General features: G+C 43.8%; 4 protein-coding genes across 4 annotated transcripts; 3 read left to right on the top strand and 1 right to left on the bottom strand.

Annotated features, from left to right (window-relative positions):
• The first annotated feature begins 1,860 nt into the window (after window positions 1-1,860).
• Window positions 1,861-4,090, top strand: LOC6045197 (synaptic vesicular amine transporter). Its single transcript, XM_001862557.2, is given in 3 exon segments — window positions 1,861-2,183; window positions 2,250-3,036; window positions 3,038-4,090. Coding segments are annotated over 3 exon segments (1,476 nt in total). The 5' UTR covers window positions 1,861-2,080; the 3' UTR covers window positions 3,624-4,090.
• A 10,675-nt stretch (window positions 4,091-14,765) lies between these two features.
• Window positions 14,766-16,721, top strand: LOC6045195. The gene has a single exon (XM_001862555.2). It carries the CDS (start codon window positions 14,772-14,774, stop codon window positions 16,719-16,721), a length of 1,950 nt encoding a protein of 649 aa, XP_001862590.2. The 5' UTR covers window positions 14,766-14,771.
• Window positions 16,722-21,708: 4,987 nt separating this feature from the next.
• Window positions 21,709-22,611, top strand: LOC6045194 (ATP synthase subunit C lysine N-methyltransferase). Its single transcript, XM_001862554.2, has 3 exons — window positions 21,709-21,870; window positions 21,927-22,303; window positions 22,360-22,611. The coding sequence occupies exons 1-3, from the start codon at window positions 21,762-21,764 to the stop codon at window positions 22,525-22,527; spliced, it is 654 nt and encodes a 217-aa protein (XP_001862589.1). The 5' UTR covers window positions 21,709-21,761; the 3' UTR covers window positions 22,528-22,611.
• On the bottom strand, window positions 22,525-24,141 carry LOC6045190. Its single transcript, XM_001862553.2, has 3 exons — window positions 23,868-24,141; window positions 23,274-23,779; window positions 22,525-23,215 (listed from the first exon to the last, which is right to left on the bottom strand). Exons 1-3 carry the CDS (start codon window positions 23,988-23,990, stop codon window positions 23,083-23,085), a joined length of 762 nt encoding a protein of 253 aa, XP_001862588.1. The 5' UTR covers window positions 23,991-24,141; the 3' UTR covers window positions 22,525-23,082.
• Window positions 24,142-24,803: the final 662 nt, after the last annotated feature.

The following is a 24,803-nucleotide window of genomic DNA, read 5'->3' as shown; positions in this document are numbered from 1 at the left end:
TAGCAACGTATATCAGCCCAGCAAATTTTCTAAGTTGATTGTGGATGACGGCCGTAATGGCCTATCTACAATCACTTAGCTTAGAACATCTAAGTAAAGTATTTACTTAGGAAAGTACGCAACTTACGGCCGTCATCCACAATCACTTAGAAATTTTGCTGGGCTGATATACGTTGCTATGCAGTTGTTTGTTTACCTTTGATATTGAAACGTCAACTTACCGTAGATTTTGAAATTTTTCAAACCATACGTCAAGTTTCTAATTTTATTCCTTTTCATTGTAGAAGATCAGATTCATTTCCATTGATTCAAACTCCCTAAGCTAAGTGAAATTTTCTAAGCTAAGTGATTGTAGATAGGCCATAAGTTGTGTACATTTTCTAAGTTTTACTTTACTTTACTATTCTAAGCTAAGTGATTGTAGATAGGCCATGAATTGTGTTGCTGATAGCAAATTCTATCATATCCTTGGAGATTCCATCCCAATATTGGCTGAAAATTCATATCGAAAAAAGTGATTTTTCTGTTTACCTTTTTTTGCTTTTTTTCTTTTGGTCGATCAAACAGTGCGCCCGTACACTGTGAATCGGCATTACACATTTTTCAGTTTGGTTTTACACATTTACATGAGACTTTTGAGTTTAACCAGGATAACACACTTCGTGTTACCAAAATAATATGAATAATACTGATTCTGAGTGTTTGTTTTCTGAACTTCCAAGATGGCGGCTTCTTCGCTACCCCCTGGTGTAACGTCACACGTCGAAAAATGACCTGTCACATTTTGTAGATGGGCAATGTGTGTAAACAAAGTGAAATAAATATCATTGAGTGGTGCTGACAAGGAAATTCACAAAAAATCATCAGCAGATTGATTTTCTTTAAGAATTTCGGGAGCGATTTTCTTTTGCGTGATTTGCCTCCTCTCTCATTCGCGGGTTAAAAAGATTCGCAAATGAAATTGATTTTTTCGCGATTATTCCATCCCTGGTCCTGAAGTTTGGTTGATTTTGGTTGCTGGAGTCCCGAGTTATAACTGAAAATGTTTACGGTAGTCGAGCTCGATCCTGTATCAAACGTGAAACCTGAAATCCGTTTGGCCAATTGTCACACTTACATCAATTTTCAGGCTGTGTCAAGATAGCACAACTAGATTGAAACTTCTTTCATATCAAAAGTGACAAAATTGCACAGAGTGAAATTTCGGTTTTTATTGAATATTTCAGGATCGAAATTGAATGTTGAGAAACTGTGAAGGTCAAAAGGTGAGGCATTGTGAGCTGCAAAAATTGGCGTTCATAACTCAATTTGGCCCAACATGCACGAACGACAAATTAGCACGACAGCGACGAAATGCGAGTTTGGGTTGTAAAGAATTAATGCAATTGTAATAAATTTGAAATAGAAAAAAAACTAATCTTTTCCTGTTTTTTTTTGTAAATTTAAAATTTCTGTTTCCGATGCAATGGCGCACTACAAATGTTAATAAATGACAAGAAAAGTGTTTGGCGCTAGGGTCTGATTAGATTAGATTAGATTAATAAATTTAAAATTTCTGTCATTCTTTTATTTATTTTTTTCTAATATATTCAAAAGATATTTTTTATTTCATGAATCCCTGATTTTATAATGAGTACAAAAAAGCACCTCAATGTTTAACAGCTTATTTTGAACCATTTTTATCCCCTTAGTTCTTTCCCGTTTCCCACATTATTACCTCCACGTGCTGAGCCTTATTGTGTACAATATACAAACACGAGAAAGGATACACGAATAGCATCGTGTTCAATCAACCAGTATAATCGGGTGCAAATTGCCATCCAACGAGCGCAACCCCACCGACCAGACACTTGTTGATAGCGCACCGAACCAGTCGAGACCTTTCGATGCTGCTCCTGCTCACGCTGTGTGATTCACTAGGTCAAGCTGTTTGAGAGTGATTAATTTGAATGAAAATCTACAATTTAACTAGGCTGAATAAGAAAAAAGTGCAGTTTGAGTAGTTTCTTAGTTGGTGATTTGAAAAAGTGGTGAAAATTTCAAGTTTCTAGCGTAAATATCGTGAATCACTTGCTACAATATGTTTCCATTTATGTGTGAAGATAGAAGACAGGGCCGTGCCTTCATAGCTTTCATCATCTACATTTCACTGTTTTTGGACAACATGCTGTTGACTGTTATTGGTGAGGACGAACGACGTTGTGTAGACTCAGTTGATCCTTGATTCATGCTTTGCATTCCTTCAACAGTACCGATTCTCCCGGACTACCTGGTTCACTTCTACTCCAGCGCCAACTTCACAATTCCAAGCAGTGTCATTTACAAGAACTTCGACCTGCACTACGTCCCGAAGCTGATCGGTGCCAGCTCCGGCCATGTGCCGCTTACCAACGCAACGACCGAGCGCTCGGTGTCGCTCGAGTCCGAAAACGGTTCCATTGGGATACTGCTCGGCGTGAAGGCGCTGGTCCAGTTGATCTGCAACCCAATCGTCGGCAACGTATCACTACGGATTGGGTACAGCCTGCCGATTCTGTTTGGAACGCTGAATCTGCTGGTGGCGTCCGCCATCTTTGCTTTCGGCCAGTCGTACGCGTCGCTGTTTGTAGCGCGTGCAATTCACGGTGTAGGCTCCGCCAGCATTTCCGTCTGCGGCATGAGCCTGGTTGCCCAGCTTTACGTCGAGCCGGACAAACGCTCCAAGATCATGGGAACCATTTTGGGCAGCATCGCAGTAGGCGTACTGATTGGGTATCCGTTCGGTGGAATAACGTACGATCTGGTGGGGAAAGCGGCGCCGTTTCACATTTTGACAGTTTTGTGCTTGTTTACGCTGATCATGCAGCTGGCAACACTGGATCTCACCGTGCGTCACCCTTCGGCGTCGATCGTCGTGGAAGATGGTAGCTCGCGATGGTGGCCCCTGTTGTCAAACAGGATGATCCTGATCATAGTAGGCGCCATATGGATCTCTACCTCTGCCATGTCCATCTTGGAACCTTGCCTTCCTCTCTGGATGATGAGCATGCTGCACCCAAAAGTGGCAGCTGGGTACGGTCTTCATCCCGGACTCCATCGGATACTGGGTTGGAACGAACTTTTTCGGTGGAATCGCCTACAGGTTCGGACAGATCAAAGTAGCCATCCTAGCACTAACGCTAGTTGGCGTCTCCTGCATTCTGATCCCATCGGCTACTGCAGTTTTCGAACTGCTGCTCCCACACTTTGGCCTAGGACTGGGAATCGGTGTTCTAGACGCCGCCCTTGTCCCACTCCTAGCAACACTGGTCGACAGCCAGAGCGGAAGCGACACCGAGAGTGACATCTGTGAGGCGTCCCCGAACTACGGCGCCGTTTACGCCGTCCAGCAGATCGCAGTAAGCCTGGCGTACTCGGCAGCACCCATCCTAGGAGGCGAGCTGGTCCCACTCATCGGCTTCCCTTGGCTAATGCGAACCATCGGGATCCTGAACCTTTTCTACGGACCCCTGCTCATCTACTCCGGAATTCGTGAATCAGTCCGGATCGTACTGCAGAAGCGTTCCGAGCTGCCGCTAACCACAGCCCTGGACCCGGTCGCGGACGGAGGCAACTATAGGAGGTTCTACAACGCGGTGAACTAAATGAGCCGTAAAGAGCTCGCTTATCGCAACGACGCAGCCATCGCTGCCTAGGGCATTCAATAATGGATTAAATGTATCGTATACTTAGAGTGGATGGGTGTTTTACTGAATGTTGGATGTCGTCGTCGAAGAAGGGTAGGAGGAGGAGGTTGTCGAAGCACCGTGCGAGCTCTCGTGGTCGAAGCCGAAGGTTTGTTTTCGTTCCGTTCGGGATGGACATGCGCCGTGCAGCGTGTTTTGTCTGGATGGATATCTCAGCATGTGGAAAGTACTGATTTGAGAACAAGACTTGACGAAACTGAGTCGATGGTTGCTGCTACTGAACTAGTCATACCATGAAATTTATTAACTAAGAGATTATTAATTGGCTCCATGAAATGAAGTGTAAACCAATTTTCTGAGTAGACGCATAGTACATTTTTCAAGTTGATAGAAACCAAAGATGATGATGGAAATTTGAATAAACAGTTCCGATGTATGAGTAGGTTTACTGGTTATGGTGTAATATCACAAACTGCTTTTTTGATTAAACTGTAGTCAGTTCTGACTTTGCAAGAGTTCAAACTGATGACAATAGCGGCTAGGAATGTATTAAAATGAAAAGAAAAGTTACCAATCAAAGGTCACTAGAAAATCCCTTCCACGAATCAATCGTCTTCTCGTCCTATATCTTATCGAAGTAGTCCGTACTTGGTCCGTACCAGGCACTAAGCAACCCGCCTACACCTGTCTGTCTGCGTCATCAGCCTATGTTTACTAGATTGAGCTTGTCTGCCAGTCGTAAATTGGGTTAGAGGGACAATGCTTTCTTTGCCTCCCACAATTTCCGGGGAAATTTGGGCGATCCTTATCAGGCGTATTTTATCAATGAACTAGTCGAGATTGTTTATCAGCTTATTAAGTTGACGATGACAGGTAAATTAGACCGAAAACTCCGTGGAGTAAACAAATATCGGGAGCATATAAATACGGGCTAGTTCGGGTAGCAATCAAAGTTAAAATGTTTACCAAGGTTTTAGGACTGATTTTAATTGTGGTATTCCAATGTAGCCCAACTGAAGCTAATTTAAACAAACTCAACGATGTTTGCACAAACTTTCCCTTGGATATGGTTAGCGATGTCTTGCGAGAGTATTTCAAGGTAGTGTTTTCTTAACCGGTTGAGAAACTATTCAAAAATATTGCTTTCAGAACGTTTCGGAGGTCGCAGTATTTCCTATGTACGCAGAATGGTTCAACTGCCTCCTACAGCCTAATCTTTGGCAAGACTCACTAAGTTATACCGTTTACCGATCGTTGAACCGATGTACGGGATACCTTTTAAACCAATTGCAATCTAACTTATTAGGACCTTCCCTCAGACAACCACGTGTGGCGCCTCAATTTCAATGGAGTCCTGCTGCTCGCGAGCCAGAAGGTCAATTTCACGCGAACTACAACATTGCTTGAGTTTAAGAACTTTGAAGATATTGGCCTGATGATAATGTTCGGAACCGTAGATCAGTGCATCGGAAACCTTCGGTCGATGATCCAAATGGTCACCCGTACGGTGGCACTGATCATTGATGGGTCCTCTGAACGACTCTGTGTTATTAGTGGCCGTCAGAACGGAGTTCTGTGTCGAAGTGGTGCCACCTCGGAAGACGTAACGTTCCTGATTGATAACTCTGTACAGGGTGATGAGCAAGTGAACGGGAAATTCCGAGTCACCATGTTCCCGGATCCCAATCGTAATACCGATGACTCGAAGCGAGTGGTTTTCGTGGATGAAGAAATGCTGCTTGTCATGGCCAAAATGCTTAACTTCACAACGGTCTACATGAATCCGGACACCGTCTTGGGATATCAACAGCCAAACGGGACATTCAGTGGAGCACTCGGCGATATCGAGTACGAACGGGCTGACATGTCCAAGTCCCAGATCATGTACTTCATTAACACTACCAACGTGCAATTTCTTTTTCCAACCACAAATGTTCAGTTCCAGTACGTTGTCCCTAAGAACTACTACAACTCTTCCAAACGCGGACTTCGTCTTTCGATTGTATCCACTGAAATAACCGTATTCCACATGAGTATAATTATCTGGTTCCCGCTAGGTCTGATGATCCTTGAATGGGTTCGCTCAAAGTCAAGTTTCGGCCACCCCAAACCATCATGGGCGAGAGCTATCCTAGGAACCGTCAACGTCGTAACAAACATGGCCGTCACAATTCGCGCAGTTTCCTCACAGCGACTCTACTGGATCAGCTTGATCCTGTTCCAGTTCATCATGTACAACGTCTTCGTAGCAAACATGGTCCAGCAGATGAACCTCTTCACGACCTCACGGGACATTGAGAGCGTCCAGGAACTCATTCACGAAACCTCCCTAAAGCTAACGCTCCACTCATCCATGACCGACTTGGTTCGATTGGACGAGAAGCGAATAAAGGAACTCGGACTTACCGATCGGATCACCATCGGCGATACCGACCAGGCAAAGCTGCTCCAACAGGTCGCCCAAAACCGCTCGATAGCGGCCCTCATGGCAAACGGCGCGGTCAGCAAGCTGGTGCCGACCTTCTACAATCCGAAAACGGGTGAAAATCTGCTGCACGTAATCCCGGAGGTTGTGCTCGATTTCCACGTGGCGGCGCTCGTTCCGGCCAGCTCAAAGTACATCGAACCGCTGAATCAAATCACTATGCAGTTTGTCGAGGGAGGACTCGTTGAACACAACTTGGACCACATCGCCTACGAGGGTTATTTGGTGTATGTACGGCGCTATCGGGACGGGAAATTTCAGCCGGAGCTGATGGAACCGACCATGGTTGGATGGAACGAGTTGAAGTTTTTTGTTTATTTGGGGGGATGTGTGCTTTCACTTGCCAGTGTTGTGTTTGTTGGTGAGCTTTTATTGAATCAGTGGAATCGAAAAAGGATCAATAGGAAAATAAGAAAATGGTTTAGGAACGTGCTGAAAAAGCATTGTTTTGGAAATCATTAGCACATTAAAGGCTAGTATGCTCATTGGAAGGAAAGGGGTCAAGAAACAGCTTTACGAACAGCAGAACAAAGGAGAAGGAGCGATTTCTTGGGGCTTTTCTTCACCCTCTCTGACTTGCTTGCGCTGCCGCTGCTGCCCATTTGATTTTTTTCTTGGCCGGTTCCTTCCGAAGTGCGTATACCGCTTAAATCATGATAGATATTTATGGCGCAATGTTGATGTAATTCAGTAAATATTGTATTGTTTTGAACCATAAAAGTTAAATTCTAAAAATTGTGTTTATAGAGAAATTTTCCTGGCATCACTGGCTCACTCCAACAGGCGCTGCTGGTGGTGTTGGTGTCCACCGTTTGTTCTTTATTTGCCTTCGCTTCTCGCTCGGGTTTCTTCAGCCTTTGATTGGAATGGGTCGTCAAAAGTCAAACGTCAAAAGACTAGGCACGTTTGTTTTTTTTATGGCGCTTGCTAATTATTTACATGTTTCGGGATTATTTTTCAAGTGAGTGACTAACTAATGGGCAAAAGAACATATTGCCGGTAGTTGGAAGCAATTTTATATCTTAAGCGCTTTGAAATCGTTAGCGCAAGTGAAAAGATATTGATGGCAACTTTCGTTAAGCGGTTAACCTCTCATCTTGCGTGTGGGTGTGTGTGCCACCAACATGATGAGTAAAGGTCTCGCTTAATAGAAATTATGTTGAAAAGTGCATTAAATTTGATATTTTTCGCCAGTAAATGGCATAAATGTGCGTGCTTACTTGAGGCAGTGCTTTTGCTGGTAAGTTTATAGCCTAAATAGCATTTTTGGAGCTTTAATCGAGCATCATATGACAAAAGTAGCTGTTTTATTAGAAAGAGTATTTTTCTCCCAGTTATTCCCTATAGATGTATTAAGTCCGATTCCCAAATATGACTTTATTGTTTGCAACAGGACCGAACGCATTCACTTTGAAGTTTAAATGGGTAAATTTGGTGAAGATTTGTCCACTAAAAAAATGTTACATTATTTATAACTAAAAAAATCAAATCAAATTATTCGCTCTACAGCATTGCCTTGGCGTTCTCGATTGCGAGATTCCTACTCGAAACTAAGTGTCCGAAGGCTTGATTGTTGAGGCAATTGCAAAACTCTTTTTACACCTTACCCAAGTAGCAAGAAAAACATCGCTTTTTATTTTTTTGTTGAACAATTGCTGCACAAGCGTTTTTATACGTTAATCATTGAACTAGTGTCATAACATTTTGTAATTTGTTCAAATTTTGATCAAAAAACCATTGTTAAACATGGTTGTGTAACATAAATGCCAAATCTAGCAACGGATTACGAAAAGTTCATTTTGACGTTTATTCTGACTTAAATGAAACATGCTTGTAGAACTCGGAGAGCAAAATGACATTTGTAGACATGATGTTTCATTTCAGTTTGCTAAACATGATAGCATAGTAGATTTGACCTTTGGCTTCGGCTGGGATTTCTCGTAAACAAGTTGTTAATGTAAAGTTTGCCTTCGTGTTTTAAAAACCGAGAAAGAACATGTTGACGAAACAAGCACAGATAGTTCTAAAAATAGAAACAGCTTATGTTCAAGGGAAGTTTTAACAAACTGTTAGTGAACTTGGTAAAAGCTAGATGACCGCAGACTTCTAATTGACGTTTAGGCCTGCTCATCCAACATAACCCCTCGTGGAAAGAAGCAGACGCGCGCCCGGACTTAACATTTGGAATGATCGAGGGTTCGATACTTGCCGTGAGGATTCTTCATCAAAAAGGAAAACTGAAAATGCAGCCACCGGGGGAACCAGCAGCAGAGTATTATATAGCAGCAAACGATGTTGATTAGTACTTAAAAATTGAAAAAAATATCTACATAAGCATAATAATGAAATTGAATGATTTTTTTTTTTTTTTGCTGATATTTTTATTATCCATCGTATCCCTATCAAAACTGACAAATCACAAAACTAGTAGTTAAAGTATCGTAAAGTGACATTACTTACAAATAAAGTTTAAAATAAAGATAAATATATTTAAAGCGAAAACTTGGGACGTATACTATGAAAAGCCTCTTTAAATTTCTTGTCTGCCACAATATGTTCTTGGACGGTTCTCAAAACGTTTTCCTAACTCACTTCTGAATCTTAAAGGCAGGATGTTGTTAAAAGGTTCTAACAACGTTCACCAAACCCAATTCAGAATCTTATAGTCAAGAGTTCTTATGACATGTTTAACAAACGTTCTCTATGCAATGATGCAAAACTAACTTAAACCACGCACATTTCTGACGGATGAAGAGATGTTCAACAACAGAAAAACGTGCGCTTTTTCCAGCGTTCAAGAGTCCTCAGGGACGTTGGGAAAACATAGTAAACGAGTTCAACAAGCAGTTCGGAAATCTCTTGGCGAATAAAGTGTGCTACTTGGGTAGCTTCCATCCACTCCGGGATTCGAACTGACGACCTTTGAATTGTCAGTCCAACTGCCTACCAGCGACTCCACCGAGACAGGACCCAGAGAGACGACTCCTTCACCTGGACTGAGCTAACGACCAGCCTTTTTAGGTTAGTCCGGGGCCCACATTTACTTCCCGTCCGACGGAAGGCATGATCAGACAAATCTCGTCTCGAAAAATGCCACCGGGACCTTCTGGGATCAAACCCAGGCCGACTGGGTGAGAGGCAACCACGCTTACCCCTACACCACGGTTCCCGGTGAAATACATGCGGAAGTATACATTAGCCTACCTTTTTTGGCACCAATGTTTTGAAATTATACAAAAAAATAATAATTACAGAACCTGATTTGATTTTATTCACTTCAATCTACTGTTCATATTGAACTAATCAGCTTGTCTGTAAATTTTATATCAAGGTTGAATTCAGATAATATTCATTTTTGAAGCATTCATAACTAGGAATATTGTTTGCTTATATGTTGGCCAACAACAATTTCGGTATTATTTTGACAAGGTTTCATCCATAAAGTATGGATGGTATGGATGACGCCCAACCTATTTTAAATTTTTTTTTGTTATATCATTTGAAAATAAGATATTTACCTCTTCCGGCCAAGATCAAAACTGAAGTTTTTTCAGCATTTTTGTTAACACTGACCAAATTGGATAAAAATTGAATTGATATAATACAAATTTTCAAAATGGGTTATGATAGAAGAATTTGTTTGAAAAATTTCGTGAAATTACAGTTTGAAGTTATAAATTAATGAAGCACGTGAGCGTCTAAGGTCGTTAGAGGGTTAAATATGAAAAAATGTCACTTAATTTCAACCACTTTTACACTCTATGAAGCCATAAAAAATAATTTAAAAAAAAACGTCGTATCTTATGAAATTTACCCTAAGAATGCAACCATATTTCAAAAACTCGCTTCAAATATCTGAAAACTTTGAGTAGTGATTGTTTTTTTTTCAACTCTATGGTCACTGAGACAAATTTAAAAGTTATTTTATTGGTGTGGAGCATAGATTTTTACTGTCCAAATATTTTTTTTTTATTTGATACGATTTGAAAGACAGCATCAAAAATTATATTTTTTTTACATTTTCACAAAGTGCTATGATTTTTTACAAGCTATCAAGCCATTGATTGATCCTCACACTCATTTTGAAAGTTACTGTTCTGTACAATTTTGTTGCAAAATAGTGATCAGAAACAGGATCAGAATAAATTTCGTTAAATTTCAAATTTCCCGTTTCCTGGGAATTCTGTAACCCCGGGAAATTGGACGCTCTATTTATAACACGATCAAAATTTCACCTTTTTTAAAGTTCCTCTGGCAGCCCTTGCTGCTACTACAGAAGAGATTGAGGTAGGCGTCGCGACCAAAAAAGCTGATAGTGCTGCCAGAAGAGACTGATTGTTTTGCCTTCCTCACCTCACTGAGGCAAGACTATAAAATCACTCGAAAAATGAACTTCTTAAATACACCTCCTAGATATACCTTCACGTATACCTCTCGACTCAGGATCAAATTCAAATGCCTGTGGGGATGTGTGTAGACATGATTTTTCCCACTCGATTATCTCAGAACTGGCCGTATCCGCCTTATTCTGTTCGTTTTGGGGTCCCCTAAGACCCTATTGAATTTTATTCTGTTTGGTGAAGTGTTTTTAAAGTTATGCCAAGAAAAAGTTGTTTTGTAGCTACAAAAAAGGGTGATTTTTGCATAACCTCAAAGGCCGGATTTTTTTGCTAACGCGCGAGAACCGCGCAGCATGCGTATCGCCCGGTTGCCACATTGCTTAAGCAGTGTCTGCGTCTCTTCTGGAAAAAGTCTGTATTAATTATGTTGCTGAATACATCATTTTGTCTCGACAAAAATTTACACGAACTTTTCAACTGAAATATACAACGCATAAGACATTGTTTACAAAGACTAGGGGGGCAGCATGCAATTCCTTCGTGCACTCAATGTTGGCATATCAGCACTTTTAAATTCAATTACAGCCCCCCTTTCTCCTTTATCTTGGAGAGTTGGTAAAAAAAAATCGAAAATTGCTGTTGTGGTAAAAACAATAATTATAAAAAAAATAAATGAAAAAAATAACACAATCAAATTAAAAAAATAAAATAAAACAAACTCTTAAATAAATTTGTAAATACAACCTAAAAGACAACATGAATGTGAGGAAGGCACCAACCACCTTAAGGTGGATTAAGTAACGTTTTTTTTAAAGTCCCATAATGATAAACATATAAAACACAGTAGCTCATAGGACCTTTAACAAAAAAAAACTCTAGAGTTCAATTATAATATCCAAGACCCTATTAGACCAATTTGGCCACTTTGGGACCGGTTCCAGGTTTTTCATGAATGTTATTGAATTGGCAATATGGGTTTAAACATTTCATTTTCAAGATTAAGCTTATTGAAAAAAGTTTTGAATAAACTAGCAATTCTATCTAGCGATGACACGGGATGGATGAACTAACTCTGTAAGCAAAGGCTAAAATGTTCAAAAACGTTAACTGGTTTTGAAAAAAAATACACTTTAATATCGATTAAAAACTAAATACTATTGTATTTCATATGTAGCAATTCAAATTTATTTATTGTAATTCTCAATAATGTTGTGTATTCCAAGTAATTTCTGGTAATTCCAAATAATTCAGAGCAATAATTCCATTTAGGTCAGTAATCCTTGATGCTGGAAACCCCTTGGAACGGAGTATACAATGCAGAAATCCTTAAATTTCAGAAACCTGGGCAGTGCTAGTTCTAGAGAATAATGGACTCGAGCCGAGAGAATAGTGGTACTCTTTGAGGACACAGAGAACACAGCTCGAGATGGACGAGAGAATTATTCTCTCGAGGTTCATTTGCAAAAGAGTTCATTAGTCAAAACAAAAAAAAAAACAAAAGTTTCGACTACGGGAATCGATCCAGAGATCTTTGACATACTAACCCAATAACATGACTGCCTCGGCCACCACAGCTTGATGAACAAGGAGTGGTAAAAAGTCGATGTATGACACTTGTTGGAGATTTATTGTATCATTTAACAAATGAACACATTTGTTATGGTGGCGTGAGTTGGTAGCATTATTCTCTCGATTTTGGCGCTGAGCCCTCAATAAATTTTGAGGGAACGATTCTTTCGACTCTAAATTTTGGATGTATGTTTATTAAATTAAGCTCGGTTTGACGATGGTAAAATGAGTTAAAAGGGCAATGCTCGCTTTGCCTGTTAAAGGACAATTTCGGTGATATTAATCATGCGTATTCTTTCAATGAACTGGCCGAGACTGTTTATCAGATTATTAAGCTGACGATGACAGGCAAATTAGGACAAACTCCAAGGAATAAAAAAAATGGGAGCCAATGAATACGGGAAAGTTTGGGCATCAATCAAAGTTAAAATGTTTACTAAGGCATTAGGACTGATTTTGATTTTGGTGTTCAAAAGTAGCTCAACTGAAGCTAATTTAAACAAACTCGACGATGCTTGCACAAATTTTCCCTCGGATATGGTTAGGGATGTCCTGCGAGAGTATTTCAAGGTTGTATTTTCGTATCAAGCTGAAAAAAATATTCCAAATGTTGCTTTCAGAATGTTTCGGAGGTCGCAGTATTTCCTATGTACGCGGAATGGTTCAACTGCCTTCTACGGCCGAATCTTTGGCAAGAATCACTAAGTTATACCGTTTACCGTTCGTTGAATAGATGTATGACACTCCAATGAAATGTATTACATTTGTACCTAATTCAGATTTATTCTCAGACAACCGCGCATGGCGCCTCAACATCAACAGAGTCCTGCTGCTCGCGATCCAGAAGGTCAACTTCATGCGAACTACGACCTTGCTTGAGTTCAAGGACTTTGAAGATATTGGCCTGATGATAATGTTCGGAACCGTAGATCAGTGCATCGGAAACCTTCGGTCGATGATCCAAATGGTCACCCGTACGGTGGCACTGATCATTGATGGGTCCTCTAAACGGCTATGTGTAATTAGTAGCAGTCAGAATAGTGTCCTGTGTCGAAGTGGTGCCACATCGGAAGATGTAACGTTTCTGGTTGATAACTCTGTACAAAATGACGAACAAGTGAACGGCAAGTTCCGGGTCACCATGTTCACTGATCCCAACCGTAATACCTACGACTCGAAGCGAGTGGTCTTCGTGGACGATGAAATGCTGCTGGCCATGGCCAAAATGCTTAACTTTACACCAGTTTACATGAATCCATACACCGTCTTGGGCTATCAACAGCCAAACGGGACGTTCAGTGGAGCCCTCGGTGACATCGAGTACGAACGGGCTGACATGTGCAAGTCCCAGACCATGTACTTTATCAACACCACCAATGTGCAGTATCTGTTCCCGACAAGACGCGTCCATTTCCGGTATGTGGCCCCTAAGAACTACTACAACACCTCCAAGCGCGGACTTCGCCTCTCGATTGTATCATCTGAAATTTCCGGATTCCACATGAGCATCATTATCTGGTTTCCGCTGGGTCTGATGATCCTTGAATGGGTTCGCTCAAAGTCAAGTTTCGGCCACCCCAAACCATCATGGGCGAGAGCTATCCTAGGAACCGTCAACGTCGTAACAAACATGGCCGTCACAATTCGCGCGGTTTCCTCACAGCGACTCTACTGGATCAGCTTGATCCTATTCCAGTGCATCATGTACAATGTCTTTCAAGCAAATTTGGTCCAGCAGATGAACCTCTTCACAACCGCGCGGGACATCGACAGCATCCAGGAACTCATCCAAGACACCTCCCTAAAGCTAGCGCTCCACTCGTCCATGACTGACTTGGTTCGGTTCGACGAGGATCGAATTAAGGAGCTCGGTCTCACCGATCGGATCATCGTCGGCGACACCGATCAAGTAAAACTGCTCCAACAGGTCGCCCAAAATCGCTCGATGGCGGCACTCATGGGGGGCGCCCCGATCAACAAGCTGATGCCGACCTTTTACGATCCCACAACGGGGGAAGATCTACTGCACGTGATCCCAGAGATAGTGCAAGATTTCCACGTGGCGGCGCTCGTTCCGGCCAGCTCAAAGTACATCGAACCGCTGAACCAAATCACTATGCAGTTCGTCGAGGGAGGACTCGTGAAGCACAACTTGGACTACATGGCGCACGATGGATATTTGGCTTACATCCGGCGCTATCGGGACGGGAAGTTTAAGTCGGAAGCAAAGGAACCGACCATGGTCGGATGGAGCGAGCTGCGGTTTTTCGTTTATGTGTGGGGACTTTTACTGTTACTGGCTAGCGTTGTGTTTGTGGGGGAGCTTTTGGTGGACCAATGGAATCAAAGAAAGATCAACCGGAAACTTAAAAGATGGTTCAGGAGCATATGCTGAGCAAACATTTTTTTTTTTGCAAAACTTTAGAAAACTAACACATTTAAGAAATTTTCTGTGGAAATGAGCATCCCTCAGCTAAAGCTTCTGGATTTTTGTGAGGCGTTCGTGTTTCAATATTCAAACCATAACAAAAGGAGATAAAATTTCTATTGAACAAAGTTAAACGTTCCATTCTTCTCCATTGTACTCTCAACAATATAAAACACCGCCCATAGGCTCAACACCCTCGAAAACGTTTGAAAATGCGCGCGATAACGCTTCTTCTAACGGTGGCTTTGGCATCCTTTGCCAACAGTTCCAACTACTCTATCGTGATGCCCACATCTTACTGCACACTTACCAGTAACGTGATCTACATTGAGCTGATCAAGCGACTGCTGGAGGATTTGCACTATCTCAACGTGGTGGAGACCTCGGACGGCCAAAATCCCTCGGTAACGGCTCTCCAGTGCACGCTGGACGGTTTGAAGCAACCACTCACGCTGTACACCGTTGACAAACTGCTGAAGCAGGTGTACAAGCGCAAGATGTCCGAGAACAGTCTGGACATCAATCCGTACTCACATCTGGAGGGATTCCTAAGCCGAGCAACGTTCGAGGTCTTTATGGACAAACTGATCCCTGGGGCTGCCCAGTTGAATCCGATTGCTAAGCTGGTTCTGGTTGGTTACCGACTAACCCAGGAAGAGATATTGAGATTGTTTCGTCGGGCGTGGATCGACTACCGGGTGCCGAACATGTTCGTGCTGAACCGAGCCGACGACGCCAGCATCGAGTCCTGCTTGCTGAACCCGTACCGCACCGAACCGGGCACGATCGACGAGCGGAACTTAGAGTGTGAGGTGATTGTGGACTTGAAAGATGTGGCCGATTACGTGGAGTTTGTGCAACAGTTCCTGCACGATCGTGTGCACAGCTTGAACAAATTTCCACTGAAAATTGCCATCGCGGATATTGACCTGATGTCGTTGGCTGTGCGTGGTCCGCAGGGAAAGATCCAGCGGTTCACGTATTTGGACGGAGAGATTGTGGAAATCATGCGACAACACTTGAACTTTACCACCGAGTTTGTTATTCTTCCCAGCCAGCTGTCGACGGGGTTTGTCTATCCAAACGGATCGCTCGGGGGTTCACTGGAACTGATCGAGAACGGTCAAATCGACCTGGCGGCGAACTCGCGAATCATACACAGCTACAACTGTAGAAACTTACAATATCTGCGGCAGCTAACTACGACAAAGTTAATCTTCATAGTCCCACAGAACTACTACAACTCGCGCAGCAGAGATCGCGTCTTCTTCAACACGTTTACTTGGAGTTTTTACGCGGTGAACATCATTCTCGCTACAACGGTCCCCCTACTGTTGAAGCTCATCGATCGTCAAAACAAGTTCCCCGGATTGATGATGCACACCCTGGCGGTTACCTTAGCTGTGTCCACTAGACTCCCTACCCGCATCCACGCCCGATTGATCTTCTCCGGAATCCTGCTGTACACGATCATAACCTACTCGATTTGGCAAGCGATCATCATCAAACGTCTGAACACGAACAACGATCACCTCGACGACATACAAAAGATCGATGAACTGCTCGATTCCGAGCTGGTGCCCATGATCCCGGTGGCGTACGCTACCTTCATCCAACCAGCCCGTAAAGAAGTCCAAGATCAAGACATACCGTACAAAAAGCTCTCGCGAAAGTCCTCCGTAGCCGGCAACAACATAACCGGAGCTGCCCTGATCGCGACCATGCTCGCTTCCCGATCGACGGCCGTGATGATCCACGATCTTAGAGCGGGTGTGGTGAAGGCGAGGTTCTACGACGACGAACGTATGCAGAGTTTGATCCACGTGATTGGCGAGCACGTGTTCGAGTTCTACACGGCCATGGCGCTGCCCAAGGATTCCCCGCTGTTGGAACCTCTGAATGAGATTACGGTTCGCTGCGTGGAGGCCGGAATCGTCGAGAACGAGCTGAGCCGGATTCAGTTCAAGGAAACGCTGTACATGATCGAGAAGAACCGGGACCAGCACCGGATGGGCCTGGACGCCGGAGCGCGGAGGTTCAATTTGGGCGTTTGGAAGAATGTGTTTTACTACTATCTTGTGTTGAATGGGTTGGCGCTGGTGGTGTTTGTTCTGGAGCTGATTGTACACAAGAGGATGAAGCCGCTGAAGAAGCGGCGAGGTGAAAAAGAGCTTGGACCGTTGAGGTTGAGGAGCAAAAGAAGGGTCAAGTTTGCCGTAGGCAAAATGGAGTGACAAATTAAATTATTGGAAATGGCTTAGCCTTTTTGTGTTTGGCGTTAGCTGTTAGAACAACTGGCCATTGTGGTCAATCATCCTTCTTGCCCGACTCTTCGTGTCGTTTTTTTTCTTGTCTATTATTTAATATATTAATTTTGTTAATGCTGTCAAGTAGTGTGACATTATTTGCGGCATTGTCAACATATTCGCAGAACGAAGTTTTTTTTATTTTAACCATCAATAAATATGTTTGTGACTCAGAAAACAAAAAAACTCTAGTGGGTGTGTGGGTCTATAAACCCACTCGGGAAATCGCCCGCCGGGAGAATCGGTGCGACCTCACATCCGATCCGACCGAGCGTCACACTAGTAAAGAGGCCGGGAGCTGGACCTGCTTTGTCAGCTGTCACCGCACCGTTCGTGTGGCTGCGTCCATGCGCTGTCAGTGCATGGCTGCGTCAAGCCCAGCGTACGAGGGGCCTATTCGATCCGATCCAATGGAGTGCGCTCACATACATCGCAATAGGGTGTATCACTCCACACATCTCTCCTCTTCTCCATAAAAAAATATTGTTGAAACAATTGAACCATGAAATAAATGCCACGACTACAGAGCGGCATTCCTATGCAATCTGCAAAAGTTTCCATTAAAACCAAAAAACCAAATCCTCAGTAACCTTCGGATCCATTGCCAACATTGATCAAAAAAGAAGGATACGTTAGAATTTCTAACAAGCATTTCACTTAACGCATTCAACTAAACTGATATTCATGGCTTAGCCCACTGTTAGTCCATCTCAGCTTTGACTAAATCACCATTTGAAATTAGCTAATTTTGGTTTTCTAATTAAGGATTGTAATTTTCGTGATTTTCTATTTTCTCTCTATATATCTTTCTATCTCTCTGTCTCTCTCTCTCTCTCTGTCTCTCTCTCTGTCTCTCTCTCTCTGTCTCTCTCTCTCTTTCTCTTTCTATCTATCTCTCTTTCTATCTATCTCTCTTTCTATCTATCTATCTATCTTTCTATCTATCTCTCTTTCTATCTATCTCTCTTTCTATCTATCTCTCTTTCTATCTATCTCTCTTTCTATCTATCTCTCTTTCTATCTATCTCTCTTTCTCTCTTTTTCTATCTTGGTTTCTGTAAACCATTCTGGCATATAACCTACTTTATCGTAATTAAGGTATGGATTTGCTTAAATTACACTACCAAATGATTCAAGTCTTATTTTCCACTCTCTTTATTGACCTACATTCTGGCAAACACAGCACTACATACAGAAATTCCTAAAATCCTTACAACTTGTCAATATTTCTTGCATCTCTTCCAGGCTATTTTCCACGGTAGGCCCATCTGACCTCCATGCCCATCGCGATTCATTTTTTTTTTTTGTTGGAACAATCGCGGCCTTCCAGGCTATTTACCACGGCGAGCCAATCTGACCCACCGTGCCCAACGCGACAAAATGTTCCACTAATCGCGGCCTTCCAGGCTATTTACCACGGCGGGCCAATCTGACCCACCGTGCCCAACGCGACAAAATGTTCCACTAATCGCGGCCTTCCAGGCTATTTACCACGGCGGGCCAATCTGACCCACCGTGCCCAACGCGACAAAATGTTCCACTAAACGCGGCCTTCCAGGCTATTTTCCACGGCAGGCCCATCTGACCTCCGTGCCCATCGCGATTCTTTTTTTCTTGGAACAATCGCGGCCTTCCAGGCTATTTACCACGGTGGGCCGATCTGACCCACCGTGCCCAACGCGACAAAATGTTCCACTAATCGCGGCCTTCCAGGCTATTTCCCACGGCAGGCCCATCTGACCTCCGTGCCCATCGCGATTCTTTTTTTTCTTGGAACAATCGCGGCCTTCCAGGCTATTTACCACGGCGGGCCAATCTGACCCACCGTGCCCAACGCGACAAAATGTTCCACTGATCGCGGCCTTCCAGGCTATTTTCCACGGCAGGCCCATCTGACCTCCGTGCCCATCGCGATTCTTTTTTTCTTGGAACAATCGCGGCCTTCCAGGCTATTTACCACGGCGAGCCAATCTGGCCCACCGTGCCCAACGCGACAAAATGTTCCACCAATCGCGGCCTTCCAGGCTATTTTCCACGGCAGGCCCATCTGACCTCCGTGCCCATCGCGATTCTTTTTTTCTTGGAACAATCGCGGCCTTCCAGGCTATTTACCACGGCGAGTCAATCTGACCCACCGTGCCCAACGCGACAAAATGTTCCACCAATCGCGGCCTTCCAGGCTATTTTCCACGGCAGGCCCATCTGACCTCCGTGCCCATCGCGATTCTTTTTTCTTGGAACAATCGCGGCCTTCCAGGCTATTTACCACGGCGAGCCAATCTGACCCACCGTGCCCAACGCGACAAAATGTTCCACCAATCGCGGCCTTCCAGGCTATTTTCCACGGCAGGCCCATCTGACCTCCGTGCCCATCGCCATTCTTTTTTTCTTGGAACAATCGCGGCCTTCCAGGCTATTTACCACGGCGGGCCAATCTGACCCACCGTGCCCAACGCGACAAAATGTTCCACTGATCGCGGCCTTCCAGGCTATTTTCCACGGCAGGCCCATCTGACCTCCGTGCCCATCGCGATTCTTTTTTCTTGGAACAATCGCGGCCTTCCAGGCTATTTACCACGGCGAGCCAATCTGACCCACCGTGCCCAACGCGACAAAATGTTCCACTAATCGCGGCCTTCCAGGCTATTTACCACGGCGGGCCAATCTGACCCACCGTGCCCAACGCGACAAAATGTTCCACTAATCGCGGCCTTCCAGGCTATTTACCACGGTGGGCCAATCTGACCCACCGTGCCCAACGCGACAAAATGTTCCACTAAACGCGGCCTTCCAGGCTATTTTCCACGGCAGGCCCATCTGACCTCCGTGCCCATCGCGATTCTTTTTTTCTTGGAACAATCGCGGCCTTCCAGGCTATTTACCACGGCGAGCCAATCTGACCCACCGTGCCCAACGCGACAAAATGTTCCACTAATCGCGGCCTTCCAGGCTATTTACCACGGCGGGCCAATCTGACCCACCGTGCCCAACGCGACAAAATGTTCCACTAATCGCGGCCTTCCAGGCTATTTCCCACGGCAGGCACATCTGACCTCCGTGCCCATCGCGATTCTTTTTTTTCTTGGAACAATCGCGGCCTTCCAGGCTATTTACCACGGCGGGCCAATCTGACCCACCGTGCCCAACGCGACAAAATGTTCCACTGATCGCGGCCTTCCAGGCTATTTTCCACGGCAGGCCCATGTGACCTCCGTGCCCAACGCGATTCAACCAAATTCCATTCTGTCAAACTCAGTTTCACTTTACTCACCAAACGAACAAGCTCGCGCCTTTGTTCCACTCCAATCCTTCCTCCATAAAAAAAACAAAAAAAAATCCTTTTTTTCACAAATCAACAGCACCAAACAAACAAATCTGCACAAGAAACACGTCGGCAGGCGATTTCCCGACGGTTCTTTGAAGTTGAAAATAAAATTTCAACTCCGTCACGGTCGCCAATGTGTGGGTCTATAACCCACTCGGGAAATCGCCCGCCGGGAGAATCGGTGCGACCTCACATCCGATCCGACCGAGCGTCACACTAGTAAAGAGGCCGGGAGCTGGACCTGCTTTGTCAGCTGTCACCGCACCGTTCGTGTGGCTGCGTCCATGCGCTGTCAGTGCATGGCTGCGTCAAGCCCAGCGTACGAGGGGCCTATTCGATCCGATCCAATGGAGTGCGCTCACATACATCGCAATAGGGTGTATCACTCCACACAGTGGGTAATCTCTTACATTAAAAAAACTGATACAAATGTATTGAAATTTCATATTCCTGTACTCAAACCCAGATGGTTTGACACCAACTGTTGTCAAACGAACGGGGTCACTTTTTAGTTTAACACTCCTTTCACACGGAGTTCACACACACTACCAAACGTTTGATTTGATAGTGTGCGTGGGCGCCGTGTAAAAAGTGACAGTTTGACTTTGACTAACCAACGGTTTACAAACTAAACAAAAAAGGGACCAACCACCGGCGGTTGAGTATAGAGTTATCTACGTGCGCATGTATTGCGTGTACGTACACGAAAAAGATTGAGGTTAAATTTTGTACCAGCCAGCAAAACAAAGGGCGTGCTAGTGTGCGTGAGATCGGGCTTAGATAACTCTATAGAAAGTTGTCGCTCCTTTCCTGAAATGCTCAATTGGGTCCTAAAATGAAGCTTAGATTGCTGATATTTTTGTTTACAGCGATAAAGCTTATTTTTCTGAGTACAATGACCCTTTGTACGACCACAAAGAGTTTAAAATGGATTTTTAAATCAATTTTGAAAAATTAACCTCGCGGTCCTTCTTGACAGAAAAGCTCCTACTTGACAGCTCGTTCCAAGGGGACCATAGTTGATCCATCGAAAAAATGTTGTCTAATCAAATTTTTTTTTGAGTTAAAATGAAAAAAAAATGATCAGAAATGGTTTTTAATCGTGTTTTTTACCGTTGTACATAAAAATTGACACAGGGCTTTAGTACCCAATTTTGTAAAGTTTCGTTGAGTTTTGCAGGAGAAATATTTTTACAAAATAATGATTTTCCCAGACAAACTTGCATGCAAGTTTCTATTGAGAATGTAAAACCTAAGTGAAACTAATGTATTTTTGTATAGTTACTTGTATCTCTAGAAAATAAAAAAATGAAAAATAAATGTCAACGTTCAGATTCCGTTGTCTCAGAAATACAGTTTCAATTAAATTTATAAAGTTTTTCACTAAAGAGTGTTACAAAAAATATGATATGTTTCTTAATTAATCTTTCAAGCACCTTTCTTAACAAATAACAGTTTGATGGGGGTTTGTAAAATTACCCCATTGCAAGAAAAAAAAAATCGTGTCATAACTCAAAATTTAAAAACTTCAGATTTATCTTTTCCTCAATCAAATAGGCCCTTTACAAACCAAAAACGCCATCTGTTATGACTTTTCTCCTCTCCTCTTTGACATTGACCGCAAGTGCTCGTTCTTAAGCAAAATGTCAACAAACGAGTTGAACGCACTCGAGGCCCTCGGCCAGACCACAAAAGTCGCCGGTCCAGCTTCCCCCAAGTCCATCTCCGGGAAGATTCTCATCGGCGTTACCGGTACGTACCACAAATTGATTACTTTAACAAACTAAGCTCGTATTTTTTTTCTCTAGGTGGCATCGCCGTCGGCCTCTCCATCGTGTGCTTCCCGTTCGTGGCGCCGGCGTTGCGTAAACACTGCCTGCCGTACGTTCCGGCCACGAGCCGCCAGATCGAAAATGTACTGGCGTCGGTTCGGATGGCTGATGCGGCCAGGGGGAACCGCCTGCTGGATATTGGTTCCGGTGACGGGAGGATCGTGATTGCGGCCGCCAAGGCGCATCGGATTGAGGCTCACGGGGTGGAGCTGAACCCGTGGCTTGTGTATTATTCAAGGTTGGCTGCCCTGTCCGGGGGTGTTTTTGGACAGACGCGGTTCTTCCGAAAGGACCTGTGGAAGTATGACATTTCCGGGTACAACAATATCGTGATTTTCGGAGTGGAGCAAATGGTAAACAGTGGAAAATGAAAAATAAACAAATATTAAAACCATTTTCTTTATTCAAGATGGCAGATCTGGAGACCAAAATTAAAGCGGAAGCCCGGCCGGACTCGACGATCATAGCGTGTCGCTTCCCGTTTCCGACACTGCCGCCAATCAAAACGATAGACGCCGGAATCGACTCGGTTTGGGTGTATCGAAGTAGAGGAAAAGACGTTACACAAAGCATCTAGCTTGTATAGTTGTAATTTTTGTAACTATTCAGTAGATATATAAATTAGTACATTGAAATGCGCAGTAACTTTTACCTTTCTCAATAGTTGGCAGTTTTTCCGAATCAGAATTCAAAAGAATCTGTCCCTGATCACGAAAATCGTATTTTAATTTTCACTCTTTCAGCCTGAATGTTTGATTTACGATAGATTTTGAGAATGTTTGATTATGTCTCGAATGAGTCCTTAAGAAAACTCACTCGAAATGTATCTTATGATTATTTAACTTTATGTTTTATGGCCAAACGCTACGCCTCTAATACTTTTCACAAAAATGTTTCCGATAAATTTGGGTAACCACCAACTGTCAATAATTGAGACTAATCTTCCGAGCAGTGTCAGCAGTGACTAAAACCATCATCCCTTAACCTACCCTTAACTTAATCGTTGCACCAAAGTCGCGACCGGCTTTCAGAACTAGCAAAATGGGGCGTGTAAAGTTCGAATCATTCTAGTGGATCGCGTCATGGACGCCATCGTTGTCATGCGTTGATATGAGGATGATGGTGAGGTCAGTCAGTTTTCAAGCTCCACCTTGATCTGCTCCCGGTTCTGGTTCCACTCGAACGGGTCAATTCCAATCAGCGACTTCATCACCTTCAGCGTGTTGCCCACGATTTGCTTGTGGTAAGCTAGTCGGAGGGTGAAGCTGAAAAAGAAAAGTTTTTTTTTTCATAAATTCATGAGAGTTCTGCCAGACCACTTACCCCAGCTTCAGGTACACCTCCCGGATGCACTCGTCGCACTCCGACGTAACCGTTTCCACCGTAAACAGCTGGTTGTCAAACGCGTTGGACAGCACTCGAATAATCAGTTGTTCAGCAATCTCCGCAAACGGATACCTGGGACTAACGGCCAACCTGTAAATCCACCCCGAGTTTTCCAATATCAAATGACTCCGACAGGAGATCGTCCCCACAATCTTCCGTCTCATCTTGCTCAGCTGCGCCTTGTCCACCTTCGGAACATCCTCGTAGAACCGGTCAATCTCCAGCGGCCCATCAAACACCAGTGGCTCGTACATCTCCGCCACCCAGCACAGCTTGTTCCCTCCCCGAATAGCCAGCTCATTCGCCTTGTTGAAGTAACTCCCGTAGGTCGTAAACAGTATCAAACCGACCACGATCGGTATGGCCACGCAGCACATCAGCAGCGGAATCCCAAAGAAGATAAACATGATCGCCCACACGATGACCACCAGCTGCAGCGTAATCTGTCCACCCCCCAAAGAGAAGCCCCACAAACCGCAGGTCAATTAGAGAAAAATAAAAATCAATAAAAAACAGGTTATTGACACTCACCTCGCGGAACAGACAGGACACGAACGCGTCCCAGGCACCCGCCATCACAAAGTCCTTGACCACCGTTTGGCACTGCAAGTTGTCCGCTCCCTCCAGCTTCCGGATCACGACGAATGGCTTCATTGCGAGGGCTCCGGCGGCTGCAAGCGGCTATCAAAGTGTACGGTCATACGAAGACTTTACCAACCTGTTTCTGGCGTTGCGTTTGTGTGTTGAGGAATTTTTCCTACGCGACGGAAAACCCAAACAAATCGACTAAACGTCAACCGTTGCGATACGCATCGCATACCGGTACGGAAAGCGTAAAGGGCCTAAGCGAAAGCAACTTGTTATTGTGGCATGTTTGCGGGATTCCTATTGGAATTGGCGATGTTTTAGCCGGTGACAGTACAGAATCATCGCATGCGGGTTTGAAAGCATGCTTGAAGAATCACGTGGTCGGTTGGTGTTCCGTTAGACCTGCCATAAAGCATAAAATGTTGAACAATTTGTCATAACGAAATACACACACCACTATCTCATTACTTTGATGATTACATAAAAACCACAACTTGAGACTCTTGGAGATAAGAGAGATTTGGGGATCTGCTATACTACTCACATTTGACGTGGGGGAGAAAAATCATACCGATAAAAGTTTTTAAAGTTTATGTGCCCCCCGCCCCCCTTCTTCAACATTGATCCAAAATATCAGGGGTTACAATTTTAATGTAAATAGGAATTTTACTGCATTTCAAATTACATTTAACATGTCTGCAGGGGATCTCATGTTCCATGGGATCTATCGAAATATTTTAAATTTATATGGAATTCCTATCCAGCACTGCCAAAAGTATTTTTTCAGTGAAAAAAAATGTCTGCAATAGGGTACGTTATCCATTAGTGAACCCCTTTCCTACCCGAGCAGGGGTAAATAACACGGGAATACCAAATTTT

Source organism: Culex quinquefasciatus, chromosome 1, assembly GCF_015732765.1.
Source record: "Culex quinquefasciatus strain JHB chromosome 1, VPISU_Cqui_1.0_pri_paternal, whole genome shotgun sequence".
Lineage (NCBI taxonomy): Eukaryota > Metazoa > Arthropoda > Insecta > Diptera > Culicidae > Culex > Culex quinquefasciatus.
Note: the sequence above shows the minus strand (reverse complement) of the source record. Positions and strands in the feature narration are given on the sequence as shown.